This window comes from Xiphias gladius, chromosome 18 (genome assembly GCF_016859285.1).
Source record: "Xiphias gladius isolate SHS-SW01 ecotype Sanya breed wild chromosome 18, ASM1685928v1, whole genome shotgun sequence".
NCBI classification, from domain to species: Eukaryota; Metazoa; Chordata; class Actinopteri; order Istiophoriformes; family Xiphiidae; genus Xiphias; species Xiphias gladius.
Genome location: NC_053417.1, coordinates 29085706 through 29100724, shown reverse-complemented (window position 1 = coordinate 29100724; position 15019 = coordinate 29085706). Strand labels below are relative to the sequence as shown.

The window sequence follows — 15019 nt, the reverse complement described above, 5'->3', positions numbered from 1 at the left end:
GTTATGAAACCAGGATTTCAGCAGCAGAGCAGCAGCTTGGAAGTGACTGATGGTTAACACGTCGTCTCAATGGGCCACGTTTCAGTCACTGTTTCATACTTGTTCCGTTTTCTGACAACAGAAACAGAAGAACATGTAACTGAGAGCAGCTTCATTGGGAATTCAGCTGCAATAAATTACTGTATATGTGAGCAGGAGAGCAGGAGAGAAGGAAACAGGTAAAGGTCCAGCCACATACTTGGTTTTGACCGGGTCTTGTTAGTCTAATTCAGAGCACTAGAGGCTGACAGTATATGAGAGCGCTTAAATGTCATACACACACACACACACACACACACACACACACACACACACACACACACACACACACACACAGGTCTAGATTTGTTACATAACCCTAGCGGAAGTTTTACGCCTCTCCAGAAACAAATGCACCGTTGGCCTGTTTTATCCATCGCCATGGAGACCACAGACCCTCAGACTGCCCGCTGTCACCACGGAAACCACACACTCACACACACATGTCTTAATGGACAGTGCAGGTGGCGTGAGTAGACTACCAATTGCTGTGTTGAAGTTCGTTCTCTTGACTCTTGACTGTTTAACGTGTTTGAAAACTTGACCACAGACTGAGCGCTAACCGAGTCCACACGTCACGAGCTTCTGCCTGCTCCTGTTGATGGTTTCCAAGTAAAACCGAAAGCTTGTAAAAACTGCCACCACCCGTCCTTCTCAGTGAACCTTCACTCTTGTAGCTTCTGTGGCCCAATGAATTCTCTCCTCCAGCCTTTGTCTTGTTGGTCTCTCTGGAAAAATGAAGCGTGCTCCTTGAGTTTACTCCATATTCTGAGACACATCAGCTCAACCACAACACTTGCTATAAGAAATTGAAACCTTTGTGATTTTCAGCCTGTATTTGTTCACATTTTGGCAAATTGTTTGGCAGATTGTCCCCCGTACAAGTTCCAGTTCCTGTTTGCAATGTAACAACTATTAATGGGTTACTTTGTTAAGGAAGAACACTTAACAACCTTTGGATTCTCAGACACGTTCTGAAGCATGATTTTTCTGTTATTTCTACTCAGATTTGAAGACGTATTCGCAGAGATACTGATGTCCTCAGGAATGTAAGTTTCACTGAATATAAAAATCTGCTTATCATGTCTGTGTGTTCAGATTTGACCGAGTTATGATTCCAAGAAAGAGTGTGACGATTTATTTCTTTATTTCTTTAACACTTGTTACGGAGAGTCGCCTCGCTGTCTGAAAACCTCAGCTCGAACCATCCGGTGCGACTCGTTCCAGCCTGTGTTATTTTCAGTCTGCACGCCAGTTCCTGGGCGCGGTTAACTGAGAAATACGTCGATTTAAGAGTTCTCTGGAAGTCGACTTCCAATCACAACCTGCATCAGTCCTGTCCATGTTTCTGGATATTATTTGTGACCGTCGTCACGCTACGTAGCTACGTACAAAGATGACTCTTAACCCCGCAAAGCTCTGATTGGCTGATTGTTTCTCCAACTGAGGGGAAAAAAAAAAACAGCTGCTGACAAGTACAACACCAGACCGGGGCCCTGCCTGTAAACGTTACATGATAGGAATAGCCCTGTTTAAAAGATATTCAGATTAAATAGGGTGAACATTAGGATATTGAGTGTATTGAAAGAGTTCATATTAACATGACAAGAAAATACATATAGTTTTAACATTTGCCTTTGTTACACATACAACTTGGCACCACATGGGACTTTTGGTTCCTCTGACACGTCACTCGCCACAGGCTTCAGTAACGGTACTGGCCAGACCTTTCTGAATGGCTGAAAACATCAGTGATGTGGGCGGTGGACCGGTACCGGGCCAATTCTATAAGGACACTCGGCGGCCAATCAGGAACAAGTATTTTCTTTGACTGTGTTGTAAATGTGTTTGTTGTCTTGTTCTCAGAATCGGAGCGTAGACGAGGGAGAACTCAGCACCAACGAGGGCTGACGGTTGTTTGACCAGAGAACAAGCTGAAGAAACTTCAACATCGAGGTCAAACAACTGCCAGTTGATGTCACTTTGGTTTTTCTATCGCTGAAAATGCCACTGCCACCGCCGCCCTGTGTGTGTGTGTGTGTGTGTGTCTTTTACACTGACCACAACAACAACAACAAGACGTACGAGTCAGATCATTGAGCCTAGTGACTCACAAACCGCCACTGGTTCTTCTACTGTGTGTAATAGCCTGCTGCTTTAACATCTAAAACAGGAAGTCCAGTCAGCATGACTCACACACACACACACACACAGTCTACACATCAGCAGTACTACCCCGATATAAAAGTTCGTCAGCAAAATTCCCTTTAAGTATCAAACAGTAAAGTAGTCATTACGCAGAGTGGCAGAGTCAGTATAGATAGATGACATTATTGGAACGTTATTATGGATGCATTCATATGTAAATAACTATTTTATGGCTGGGACTAATTTTAACCTCACAAAAATGCACAACATCCTATTTGGTCAGTTTGTTTTGTTTCTAAAATCTGAACCTGCAGAGTAACTTTCAAATACATGTGGTGGAGTCAAGTCTACAAAATCTCCCTCTGAAACGTAGTCGAATACGTGTATAAAGTGGAAAAAATGGAAATTCTCGAGTAAAGCACAAGTACTTGAGACTTAGTTAGTTACTTTCCACCACCTTTTGGGTAAAAACCCTGCCCTGTTTTTGTGTTCATCAAACTCCACCAAAAATTGTGGTTTCCTACGAAAAACCACAAACTTCCGCATCTCGCGTCTTTGTCACCTGCAGGTTCTCGTAGCAGTGAAAATGTCGCCACAGTATTTGCCCTTCTCAGAGGAGAAACGTGGCTTGATGTGAAAATGAGCAGGAGCAGCCTGTGACATCGGACGGATCGATTCATAGCTTCACAGTTTGAAAGCACAAACGTCTCGCCGCACACCGAGTGCAGAGCAACCACACGTTTCTCCACTTCAGCACATTTCATACTCAAAATGATCCGGAATGATCAATCTAGAGATCACGTCATTCCACTGGTCTTAATACACTGCAACACAAACAACAGTATCATTAAATCTATGCGCAGTGTGAACTGGAGAGAGAATCCTGAAGTCGTGCGACGTGTTAATACAGCATTACTGTAGCATGTATAAGTATTAAAACCGCAGTGGACACAGAAGCTTAAAGGAATTGTTCCACTTTTTGGGAAATGTGCTTCTTTACTTTCTTACTCTGAGGGTGAGATGTTCAGGCTGAACTCTTGGTGTGTTACCGCCACCTGTTGATCGGTGAATCACTGTGAAATCATTGGCAGGGCTTCATGTCGCATTACCCACGAGCACCAGATGAACCAAATGGGGACCCGCTTACGGAAAAAGAGCTTCCAGAGGCGTGAAACTGCCCCCGGGAGAGTGTGAATCATTGTGATTCCCAAAATGTTCAACTCTTTATGAACAAAGGCAAAACAAGTCAAACCAAAGACAAGTAGAACGGCGCTCAGTAGAGCACAGAGCTCCAACAAGACCAGGGTCGAACAACTTACACCAGACCTCAGAGAAAAAAATTCAAATTCATTGTAAATGATCCGGATCTTCCCCAAAATCTAACGGGTTGTTCCCCGGCCCAGGTCCCGTCCCTCCACTTTCTGTGCGACCCCGCTGACAGATAAACCAGCAAACAAACAGAACCGGGTGACAACGGGACCTCACTGGCGGAGGTAGTAGTCTGCCACGTTAGTGAGGCCTTTAAGACGTGAAACTCTCTGGTTCTGGATCCAGAACAGCCACAGATGTTTGACGCTGCTTCGCTCTGGGACTTGGGGTGCATCAGAGACGCAAACCCGGGCCGCAGAAGACCGTCAGATGTGGTTGAAAGCTCTGGAAGAAGCTAGTAAGTTGTATCGCCGCGTGGACGACTCAGCTAGCTTTATTACGAACAGTCACCCAGGTCATAACAGATGGTTGAAGCAGTACGAAGTTGATTCTCATCCGGAGGTAGTTCACTAGTCTGCGAGCTGGTGAGTCGTGGTCGAAAGCTCCGGAAAAGGCAGCAAGCAGCAGCTGAAAGGTTTGGACAACTTTGTGCTTTAGTAAAATGTGGTGTGTGTGTGTGTGTGTGTGTGTGCGTGCGCCTACTCCACCTCCATCTGTTTGGTGTGTCTCTAGAAACATGCCACCGGACTTGTTTGTTTTGGTTCAGGGGTTTGGTTAAATCGGCCCGCGGCGGTTTTTCTCTCAGACTTATCAACACCTCCACTCACTTCCTGGTTTTTCACACTGGCGTGCTCGGCGTGAGCGCGCACACGCACGCCCCCTACACACTGGCAGAGCGTAGCGGGAGGGAGGGGACAGCGCGGGGCCGCGTCGCGTCTCTACACCCCTCGGTGAGCGTTTGAAACTCCGGGACGACACACACACACACACACACACACACGCACACACACACGCTCAGCGGATTTCTGCCAGACCGCCGCGATATCTCCGGTAACACCGCACCGCAGCCCCGGGGACGACTCGGCCGTTTCTCCGAACTCCTGCAGAGGTCCGTCCGGACCCCCGTCATGCGGAACCCGGCGGTGACCCTGTGAACGCAGAGCGCAGACCGGACTCCGCAGGGAGCATGTGAAGAGGCTCTCGGCTCCTCTTCCCGCTGCATGTGAGACAGGACCGGGTCTTTTGGTTTCTCTTCGCACGGAGAGGGAGGCCGGGGGAGAAAGTTCCTCTCCCTCTCTAACTGCGGTTCACCGTCGCCCTCGGAGGAGCCCGGGTCGGCTGCAGGATGTCAGACTCTGCCTCCAGTTTCCTCCACATCGGGGATATCGTGTCCCTGTGCGCCGAGGGATCAGTCAACGGCTTCATCAGCACCCTGGGGTGAGTCTGCTGTGGCTGTGGCCCCACACACACACACACACACACACACACACACACTGTCCCTAAATCCCTCAATGTGAGCTCAGTGTCCCATTAGGTTCAAAGCTTAACTCAAAAAAAAGAAAAGAAAACTTATATTAAAGAGGTTAAACTTTATTTATGTGAAGTCTCCACCGACAATCCAGCAAAGCTAATTTAGCCTCAGTGGTAATATTGTGGTGAATAATGCATTTTACCATGATATTATTTATTAAACGTGGACAGTGGACGTTCCTCTGAGACCGCACTCTGCACACACACCCCTTCCCTGGAAGCCCAGCGTCCTGTAAATGAACCGTCCTTTATAAGAGACCCTCAAAAGGCCTTAGATGAGGTGGTCAAACACCTCCTTCGTTCCTGTGCGTTCACAAGTTGCACGAAAAACACTTGTGATCGGGAGAGTCAGACAAACGAAAGCCGAGGGGCAGGTGCGGTGCGGGGACTCGTATTCAACCCGGAGCGCAGTGAAATGGATGTTTCGTCTCTGCGGGACGAAGGGAAATGTTGCGTTATCGTGTGTTACATTACGGGTTGGAGTGTCATTGTACCGATGCCAGCGACGACAGTGACGCGCAGCCTGACAAACTTCAGATGAAGTGCCCGCAGCGGGACAAGGGGACCATGAAACCATTGAGAACTGCTCCTTCACTGTACCTCCGAGACAGACAGGGGGTGGACACAATAATGTGAACACCTGTGTACAATGTCAAACACGTTCAGTCTCAGTCTTTTTTCTTTCTGTTCTCTGTTTTGCATCTGGATAAGTATCCATTAGATTTCTGTTTATTTTGACATGGACATTCCTGCTCCCCAGAGGATGAACCCCATAGATTTTAGCGACCCCCTTGACCTTTCCTCTCGCGCCAACCAAACGTGACGTTTTCAGCTCCAGTCCCGGTGACGCGCTGGTCATCAGGTTGGAGTTCGTTCTGTTCAGTGCTTTGACGCTGCGGCTGGGATGAACGCTGCAGCCTCTATCGAGGTGCTTCCCGACCTTTTTTAGCTCGTGACCCCTTAAAGTGAAGCCGTTTTCACGGGATCCACGTCACAGCTCAGTTTATTGTTTTAAAGCTGAAGATGTTTGTCGTAAATTTGTAAAAATATGCACAGTTTAAACCGAAGCTTTACAGGCATCGACCTGCCTGTTGAAGCAGTAGAGATACATGTCAGGTCAGGTAGAGAACTGTATGTTTGTGTGTGTGTGTGTGTGTGTGTGTGTGTGTGTGTGTGTGCTTTCATTCTTGCACAGCTCCCACTGTGCCCACCTCCCCATGTAAAATTCCAGGGCTTGTCCTTGATTTTCCATAACTTGTAACTTGATTTTTCCCCGACCTGTAACTTTTCTTAAAGGTTCTGTTCCGATAAACTCTAACGTTAACTTGACAATACAATGGGTCCAAACAAATGTTTAATGTTGGATAGAGACAGACGGATTAAATCTGCACGGTTCTGATCCGATCTGCAAAACCTTTAAAGTCCAACTGAACTCAAGATCCATTTTGTTCAGAGACGACTCCGCAGGCCTTCCCCCGGTGTTTATCCCGACCTGTCTAATTATTTTGTCAAAATTGTGGTTTAAAAAAATTGGAAAAAAGATTTGAGTTTAATTTATTTTTCTGCTGTGACAGTGCCGTCCACATTAGCAGTCTCTACATCCGCTTGTGTTTCCGTCGCCGACTGACGACGTTGGTACCGTGTTAGAGAGCCAAAGTCATGACATCACTTCCTGCCTAGCATGTTCCTGGAGTTTACTTTCCATTTTCTAAGACACACCAGCGGCACTGCAGCAGTAGATACGTGTCGGTTCAGCTCGTAAGATCGACATTAGATCGTTTTTCAAGAAACTCCCGTCCTCACCTGAACATATGAAGCGCGCCGCTCCACGCACTCCTGATTTTGATTGAGGTTTTTCCTACTTCTGGAGCGGAACCCAGAGGTTCTGGCTTCACTTCGCCTCTTTATTGATCCATCTGTGGCCTCAGCGCTCTGTATGTCACCTCTTGTGTTTCCATGTAGATATCTCCATGACATTACCCACAGGACTACCCACACCTGAACCCGTGAAATAGCTAATGCTAACTAGCGCCCTCGCTAGTGTGACATCTGCTGGTGATCAGCAGATGTCACAGTGAAGGAAAAGTAAGGCAGTGAAGGAAAAGTAAGGCCTGTGTGTGTGTGTGTGTGTGTGTGTGTGTGTGTGTGTGTGTGTGTGTGTGCGCACGTGGATCCGGAGTGTCACATGCTAACGAGTCAGTCATCAACATCGAGCCGCTGTGGGTAATGTAGCCACAGATCTTGGCGTTTATGATCTCAAGGGGTCCGGGGGTTTTGCGGAGCATGGCGAACTGGAAACTTAACGGAAAAGTTGAATATTGATGGTTTAAAACTGTGTGGAAAAATGTCTTTTATTAATGTTCGTAGAATAAACGTAGTAGTCAACACGGGGGCTGATCGATCGTCCATTAGCAGCGGTTCTCAGCTGTCAGTCAGCTGTTGCCGTGGGAAACGCAACAAACTTTAGTCAGGCACATCTGGATGAACTGCTGGCTGATGCATTTTTGAGACGGATACCGATATCAATACTTGAATTTAAAACATCCGATAACAATATCTTAGCTAATATCTAACAAAACCCTGGTGTTCCCTGGTGGAGGAACTCTGTAATGGTTGGACAGTTTCCAAATACCCTCAAACATGTGTTTGACATTTCTGGACAGACAATAACCTCTTAACATTAACTTGACAATAGAATGGGTCCAAACAAATGTTTAATGTTGGATAGAGATAGACAGATTAAATCGTTAGCTGTTTATAGCTAGCAGTATGTGGACTTGGTGAAGAAGGAAAACAATGGCCGTGTTCAGGAGGGATTTTTTTCTGACTCTTTGGTCTTTTTTTTAAGTTAATTCCTTTAATTCCTGTCTTCATCCAAAAATAAGAAGTAAATGTCCTTTCTTGGTCTTATGAGAAGTGACATTTCATCCCATGTTGTCAGTGTCGTTGTTTTTTTCTCCCAGTCTAAAACCATTTGACACGTCAGTGAATATCAGCAGCAAGAAAATGACATTGTACTGTCTAGGATACAACCCTTAACACCTACCCCCCCAACACACACACACACACACACACACACACACACACACACACACAAAGTGGCAGCAGCGATGACTGCTTCTACGGCAGGAAAAGGAAGTGGTACGAAGTATGTCCAAGAAAGATTTCCATTGTGCCAGTTGTGCTTGGTGTGTGTGTGTGTGTTTCCTGTGCTGTGTCTTACTCTTGTGTATGTGACTCGATCTTGACCTTTACAGCTTCTCTGTGGCCTTTAGCGTCCATTGTTCACTTTCACTGGCTCCCATTGATCTGAATGGTAACAATAAAAACTATAGGTCACCGGTTTTAGCCACATTAGCATCACGTGCTAACAACGGAAAGGAGAGAGACGTCAGTTGGTCACTTGCTTCGCCCAACACTCTGGTCCAGAGCGAAATAATCTCTAAAGCTATTGAATGGATTGACATGAAATTTGGTTCAGACATTTATGCGGATGAATCATACAGTCTTTGCTGACCCCCTGACTTTTCCTCTAGCGTCCCCGGCAGGTCAAAATTTCCACTAGTCCAACCCTTCATTTCCTAACAGAACAGCCAGAGCTGGACCACCAGAAGAGCCAGGTTCACTATGTATCAACAGGTTGTACCGTTTATGAATTGGAACCACTAAAGTGCAGTATCAGCTAAGATGGGCCCTTCATTGCTGGGTCTTGTGGGCCTGGACTTGAGAGACAAGTGTCAAAGTTTTAAATTATTGTTATTATTTTTCTAGTTTAAGACCTTTCTTATTTTACTTTGTATTGTTCTCGTGTTTATCTACTTCCAAATACGGCGTGTTTTACTCTGGGGCAAGGTATTATTACTCCAGCATAAGAGTTTTATGCATTATGTATTTATTAGTCTGACAATTCATTTCTAATTAGTTCTTCATTTAGTGTATTTTTAAAAAATGCCCATCACGGTTACCCAAAGTCCAAGGTGATTTCTTGCTTAGTTCGACTGACAGACCAAAACCCAGAGAGATTCAGTTTACTGTCATAGACACTGGAAAATTATTAATTCTTCTGCTTTAAAAAAAGACTCAAACAATTAATCAATCATCAAAACTGCCAAATCTTTATCAGTGGACCAATTCATTAATTTATCATCTGCCATGTATAGTGGGGGTTAGTAGGGGCCCAACAATGAATGTCTGACTCGGGGCCCCTCAGGAGGTTAATCCGGCCCAGCCGTCGGCCTGCTACTTATTTAGACCATGGATGTTTTGAGAGAGGTGGACATGGTGCCGCTAGTCAGCTTCACTGAGATACTGCAACTAAAAAGTTCCCCCACCGCCCAAAATGTCAAGAGGGTCACACTGCAGACCTCACCTCTGGGGACCCTGGGTCTACAAGCCAATAGGAAGAGAGTAGCATTGCCGGACATGAGCTGCATCACTTCCTTTTCCGAGTCAAAGTGGCTGCTACTTTAGCTGTTAGTTTCACTCCCTCAGTCTCCAATGAGAGTGTAACAGTAACGTCTGTGTAAAAAATCTGCTATGAGTGAAATAAAAATCCAAGAAAGAATCAGGGAGTGAAATGTTCAGGTGTTGTTGAGCAGACAGGACCTTAATCTTCAGTCTTTTGTAAAGATGGCTGTAACTGACATTAGACGTTTAACATTAACAAGGTGTGAAAAAATAGAGTAGGATCCAACCTATTGCTAATATTAAACATTAGTCAGCTAATGTTGCTGGTAAAGATGAGCTCGTTGTATTTGGTGATGAAGTAACCGTGCCGTTACCTTTTTGTCCTGAGCAGAACGGAGTTAAAAATACCGGAATATCTGCTTTTTCGTTTCTATAGTTGATGTATATAGGTAGACACAGTTCACTGAAACCAAACACTTGAACTGGAACTCGGAGAAGACGACACATTAACAAAATGAGCCCGACCCACCTAAAGGTCTGGCAATGAAAAAAAAATCATACAGCGAAAAAAGCTGAAACTGTGTCTGAGTGTAGCATTAGTCTGTGTCACATGTTGTAGGGCTGGTTTCTCTGATTGTATTTAGTATATTGTGGTATATTTTCAAAGGTGTTGTTGTTCTCTGTGATAAATCTTTCAGTTCCATATTCACTTTTGCTTTTTGTTTCTCTGACTACAGATATTTGTCTGTTGTGTCCCGAAAGAATTTGCACACTATGTGGCCAAAAGTATATGGACACCCAAACATTACAGCAACAATAGTTTTCTTCCAATGAATTTTCTGCCGTTTGCGTTTTTTAATTTTCCTGCTTCAAAACGATAGTGTGCCTCTGCACAAAACCAGCTCCACAGAGGGTTTTCCCAGTTTGATGCGGAGGAACGTGACTTTTCTGCAAAGAGGCCTGACCTCAACCCCATCCAACACCTTTGGGATGAACTGGAACGTTGAACGCGAGCCAGACGTCACCACCAACGTCGGTGCTGGACCTCACTGATGCTCTGGTGCAGGAGGCTTCAACATCTGGTGGAAAGACTGGAGGCTGTCGAAGGAGGGCATTAAAATAAATAATAATGAACCGACAAATCACCTTTGACTCGCTCAGTGAGTGTCTGGTGTTTGGTTGCAGTTTGTTTTTATTTGGAGGAAACCGCCGGCAGCGTACACAAGAGAAATTTGAATAGGGACTACCTGCCAGGTGAGACAGGCGAGGTGGAGGAGAGACCTGATTTAGACACGCCAGAGAGAGAGTGTGTGAACCTGCTCGTTTTCCTAGAGTCAAATTCTGCGGCATCGACACGAGCTGGACTCAGAAAGGACCCTGAGAGGTTTCTACTCTTCACCTCTAATGCAGCAGCGTGTTAATACAGCACTGAGCTGTAATCACTCAATACAGAGTAGAACTACAAACGTTTCTCCAGCTCCCGTTTTTCTTTAATAAAACAGTCACACGTGTTTCTCCTCAGCTCCTCTTTAATTCTAACCTTCCTTCCCAGGAAGATGCGTCATCCCTGATCTTCTTCCCATCAGGGCCTTGTGAATAAATGTTAATATGAGGACCATATCGCTGCTGAGAGAGTCCATGTTAAAGTTGAGTCCGTGTTTGTGTGGAGCTGCTTCTTTCAGAATCAAACACCTGTCTGTACCAGAGCAGAGAGTCAGTGACAGTTTGCCATCAGGCTGAGATCCTATTGTGAGTTAACATCATGTTTCTTCGGTATCATCACAGTTTCATTCAACTGTCTACGTAAACATTATCCTTAACCAGACTAAAGCTTTGTCCCAAGTCTTCACCACTGGAGTTTCCAGACTGGACGGTTTTCCATCTCAATGGGCTACGTTTTCTTTGACTGGGTGGTAAAAATTGATTTTGGTAGGTTGTTATACTGTGGGCTACTTTTTGTTCCTGTGAGAGAGGCGTAGATGCAGACACGCTGTGGGAAGTGGAAGGCACAGGTGCGTACAGGTGATCTAGAAACAACAGAAAGTTAGTCGTGGAAGTTCGGCTTATGATTAACACGATCGACAGCTGCAGCAGCAGCAGTGGCGGCGATTCAGGTAGGGTGCCTAAAAACGCTTAGGCCCGATTGCCGCAATTTGCATCATCGGGGTCATAACTCAAATCTGAACATACTGACACCTTACAAGTACTTTTAGATTAAGTGTAACTTACACTATCTGAGGATATCATGATGCAATAAATGTCCATAAACCTGCTTGGAAATCACAGAAAAAAGATGCCACATAAAACTGCAGAACCTGCCTGAGAATCATGAGGTTTTTAAATTTTCTTCCGTATCGGAGTAGGCCAGTGATAGCTGTCCGTACATCCAGTAGGATGTAGCAAACAGGAGCTGCTAATAGGTAATTCAGTGTACTTATTTTCCATAACGTAAAAAAATGTAGTCATATAGTGCATTCACATCTAAACGAGACTGAGGCTATGGTCTGTAGGAGTTCAGCTGAGGCTGATGGGAACGTCATTAGTTTTGCAGGTATTTGGTCATAAACCAAAGTATTGGACAAAGTAAAACTTTGACTTGATGTTGGCGCTGGAGGAAAAGTCAGAGGATCAAAGAATTCCAGTTCATCCTGAGGGGAACCTGAACGTCATCAGGATCCTTCCGATAGCTGTTGAGATGTTTTACTAAAAATTATAAATGTCAATCTAATGGTGGCGCTAGAGGAAGAGTCAAAGGATCGGCGAAGTCATGAAGTTAAACTGTCCGACTGAAATTTTGTGCCAGATCATCCAATAGTTGTTGAGATATTTCAGTCTGGAGCCGAGCGATGGGCCGACCGACGCTGACACTCCAAGATCCATGGTGGCAGCGTGGCCGATACAAATAAACGTTGTCAAAAATACCAGTATCAGACTACATTCGATTGATTTTTGTAGGGCTACAGCTAAAGATTATTTTCATTGTTGATCAATCTGCCAGTTTTGATTAAAAAATTAGTTTTTTGGGTTTGTAAAACATCAGAAAATTGTGAAACAATAACAAAACTCCCCATAGCCCAAGGTGATGTGTTCAAATAGATTTGTATTTGACCAGTAGTCCAAACCCCAAAGATATTTAGTTTCCTACAAAAGAAGACTGGAAAACGTGGCAAATCCTCACAATGGAGAAGGTGGAACCCTCAGATGTTTTGCATTTTGGCTTAAGAATCGACATAAACAACTTTTCGATTATTAAAATAGATGCAGGTTGTTTCTTTTTCAATCGACTAATTGATTAATTGATTAATCGTTGCAGCTCTAATCTTGTGACCCCCGCCCACCACCGTCACCCCCAGGGTGGAAACCACTGCAGGACATGATGGTAGCAAGCTTTAAATAGTAGTTTTTAAACCTTTTAATTGAATAAAGAGCCAGTTCAGGGTGAAACTGGGATCAAAGCTGTCAGTTACTAACATTGAAGGCTCAGTTTTTACTTTGGGGATTTTTCAGCTGAGTCGGAAATTCTACAACTAAGCTGACGGTGACTCTCTGTTTCTGTCTCGTCCTGCAGGTTCAGGGTTACTCTCAGGTTTTTCTGTTGTCAGGCAGCAGAGATGGAAAACACTTGGATGTAGTCAAAAACCCCAGTCCGTATTCAAATCTGTTTTTCCTGCGGGAGGGAGGAAGGGGGGAGAGGTGGAGCTGCACGAAAAATCAAACCACATTTTACATTTTGTCCTCAGTTTGACCAGAGAGACGCAGTGAGACGGAGACAGAGTCAGAGAGGAAATGAAACTTAAGAGGGAAATAAGACAATGGTCACATATGACTGAGTTTTTCTCTCGTAACTGCTGAATATATCATTAGTCCAACACCGAAAATCTTTGATGCTTTGTGTTGTCTGTTACATATTTTTTGGGAGTTGCTTCTCTGATTGTCCAGCAGCAGACGCTCTGCAGGAAGGAAAACAAAGAAAAGGGAATTAAAAAAAAAGAAAAGTCAAAAATGAAGGGAGGATGGAGGGAAAGACAAGAAGAAGAAAATAAGTGAAGAAAGAACAGGAGGGCAGAAAGAGACAAAAGAAAACAGTTTGGAGTACTGAGGAATTAGAGTGAGTTTACTGAGTACTTAGAAAGGAGCTGAGTAAAAAGGGAAGAACAAAATACAGTGGAAGAAGGGATGAATGAAGACCAGAGAAAAGAAGAAGGAAAGGAGGGGAGGAAAGGGAATGAAGAAAGAAAGACAGATGCCAAGAATAAAGCGAAAATGTGAAGAACCAAAAGAAGTAAACAGGTGAAGGAAGAATAAAGGGAAAGACAAAACAGTAGTAAGTCAAAAGTTTCCACTTCGGCCCAGCGACAGAGTCAGTGGTTGATTCTGATGTGAATCCTGAAACAGACGTTGATGACGATGTGACTTCTGTGAATCGGGTCAGTTTAAGGAGGAGAAACAGTTCAGCTGTCAGCGAGCCGAACGACACGTCAGTCACCGAGTCGACACACCTGCGTGTGCGCGGGTCTGCGACAGACAGTACCGACTAAAGAGCAACCGGCACCGCCCACATACAGGTGTCCCGAAAGACACGCACATACCTGGGACCGGGACACGCCTGGCCGGCAGACAAATGAACTGATTGACTGTTGTCAGAGCAATTGTGCACTGTGGGTGGTCATACCTCAGAAGCAGAAAGACAGGAAGAAACAAAGAGTGAACGAGTGGAATGGACGAGGCGAAGAAAAAAAAGGTTAAGAAGGGAAAACAATGGAACAATAAAGGGAATGAAGTGACTATGAAAAGAAAAACATGAGACAGAAAAGAAGGACAATACAAAAGTGAGGACATGGGTTGAACATTTTGGAAAGTGAAGAAATTTCACAGGAAGAAAGACGACGAGAGAGGAAGGGAAGATTTATATGAAGAAGGGTAAAAAGAAAAGTAAGAAAGGAAAGAGGGGAGGAAGTGAAAGAAGAAAGAGGAAGAATAGGAGGAAAAGTGAAGACAAGTTGAAGAAAGCAAGAAAGAACAAAAAAGTAAAGTGATACAGGAAATAAATATGGGGAGAGAAGAAGGAAAAGAGAAGGGTGAAGGGAAAACTTTTTTTTTAAAAGGCATTTTTTTCCTGGAGAACCACTCCACGTTAAATCTGTGATTTTTTTTACCAGGTTTGGTTCACAACGATTCCCTGCAGCTGGTGGCACAGAGGAGTTTAACCTCCAGTTTTTCGTTCCACTGGTTTTCATTACCAAAGACTTTGGACGTGTGTTGACACTTGACAATGGGAGCTGTCATCCACTGACTTTAAATTGTAGAATAATGATAAATAACAGCAGCAACCGAGGAGTTTTTATGACATGCATTAATCCAGGAATTCTGTTCATTTCTAAGTTACTCAGTGCCACTAAAAACACACTTTTTTGTGCTGCCAGCAGGTGGGGCTGTGCCTTACTTGCCCATGAAGACCCTGTTTTACATCATTAAATGGCGCTGAGTTGGCAGAATTTCACGCAAGAAGGCCAATTCATTTTCATAAGAAGAGACCAGAGTTTTCAACCAGTTCTTGGAGCTAATGTTAATCAGCTAGCTAGCTGGCAGTTGTCATTTTAGCCAGATCGACGGTCGCCAAGTAAAAATGAGAAGCTGCTTTTGTCTC

At 44.5% G+C, this 15019-nt stretch overlaps 1 protein-coding gene across 4 annotated transcripts in view; it reads left to right on the top strand.

Moving 5' to 3' along the window:
- The first annotated feature begins 4438 nt into the window (after positions 1 to 4438).
- Positions 4439 to 15019, top strand: part of itpr3 (inositol 1,4,5-trisphosphate receptor, type 3) — an 88440-nt gene continuing 77859 nt past the window's right edge. For all 4 annotated transcript variants that reach the window (XM_040152309.1, XM_040152308.1, XM_040152306.1 and 1 more), the window contains exon 1: positions 4439 to 4872. In XM_040152309.1, coding sequence (XP_040008243.1) covers positions 4781 to 4872 — 92 coding nt within the window. In that variant the 5' untranslated portion in view covers positions 4439 to 4780. The remainder of the gene's footprint in view (positions 4873 to 15019) is intronic.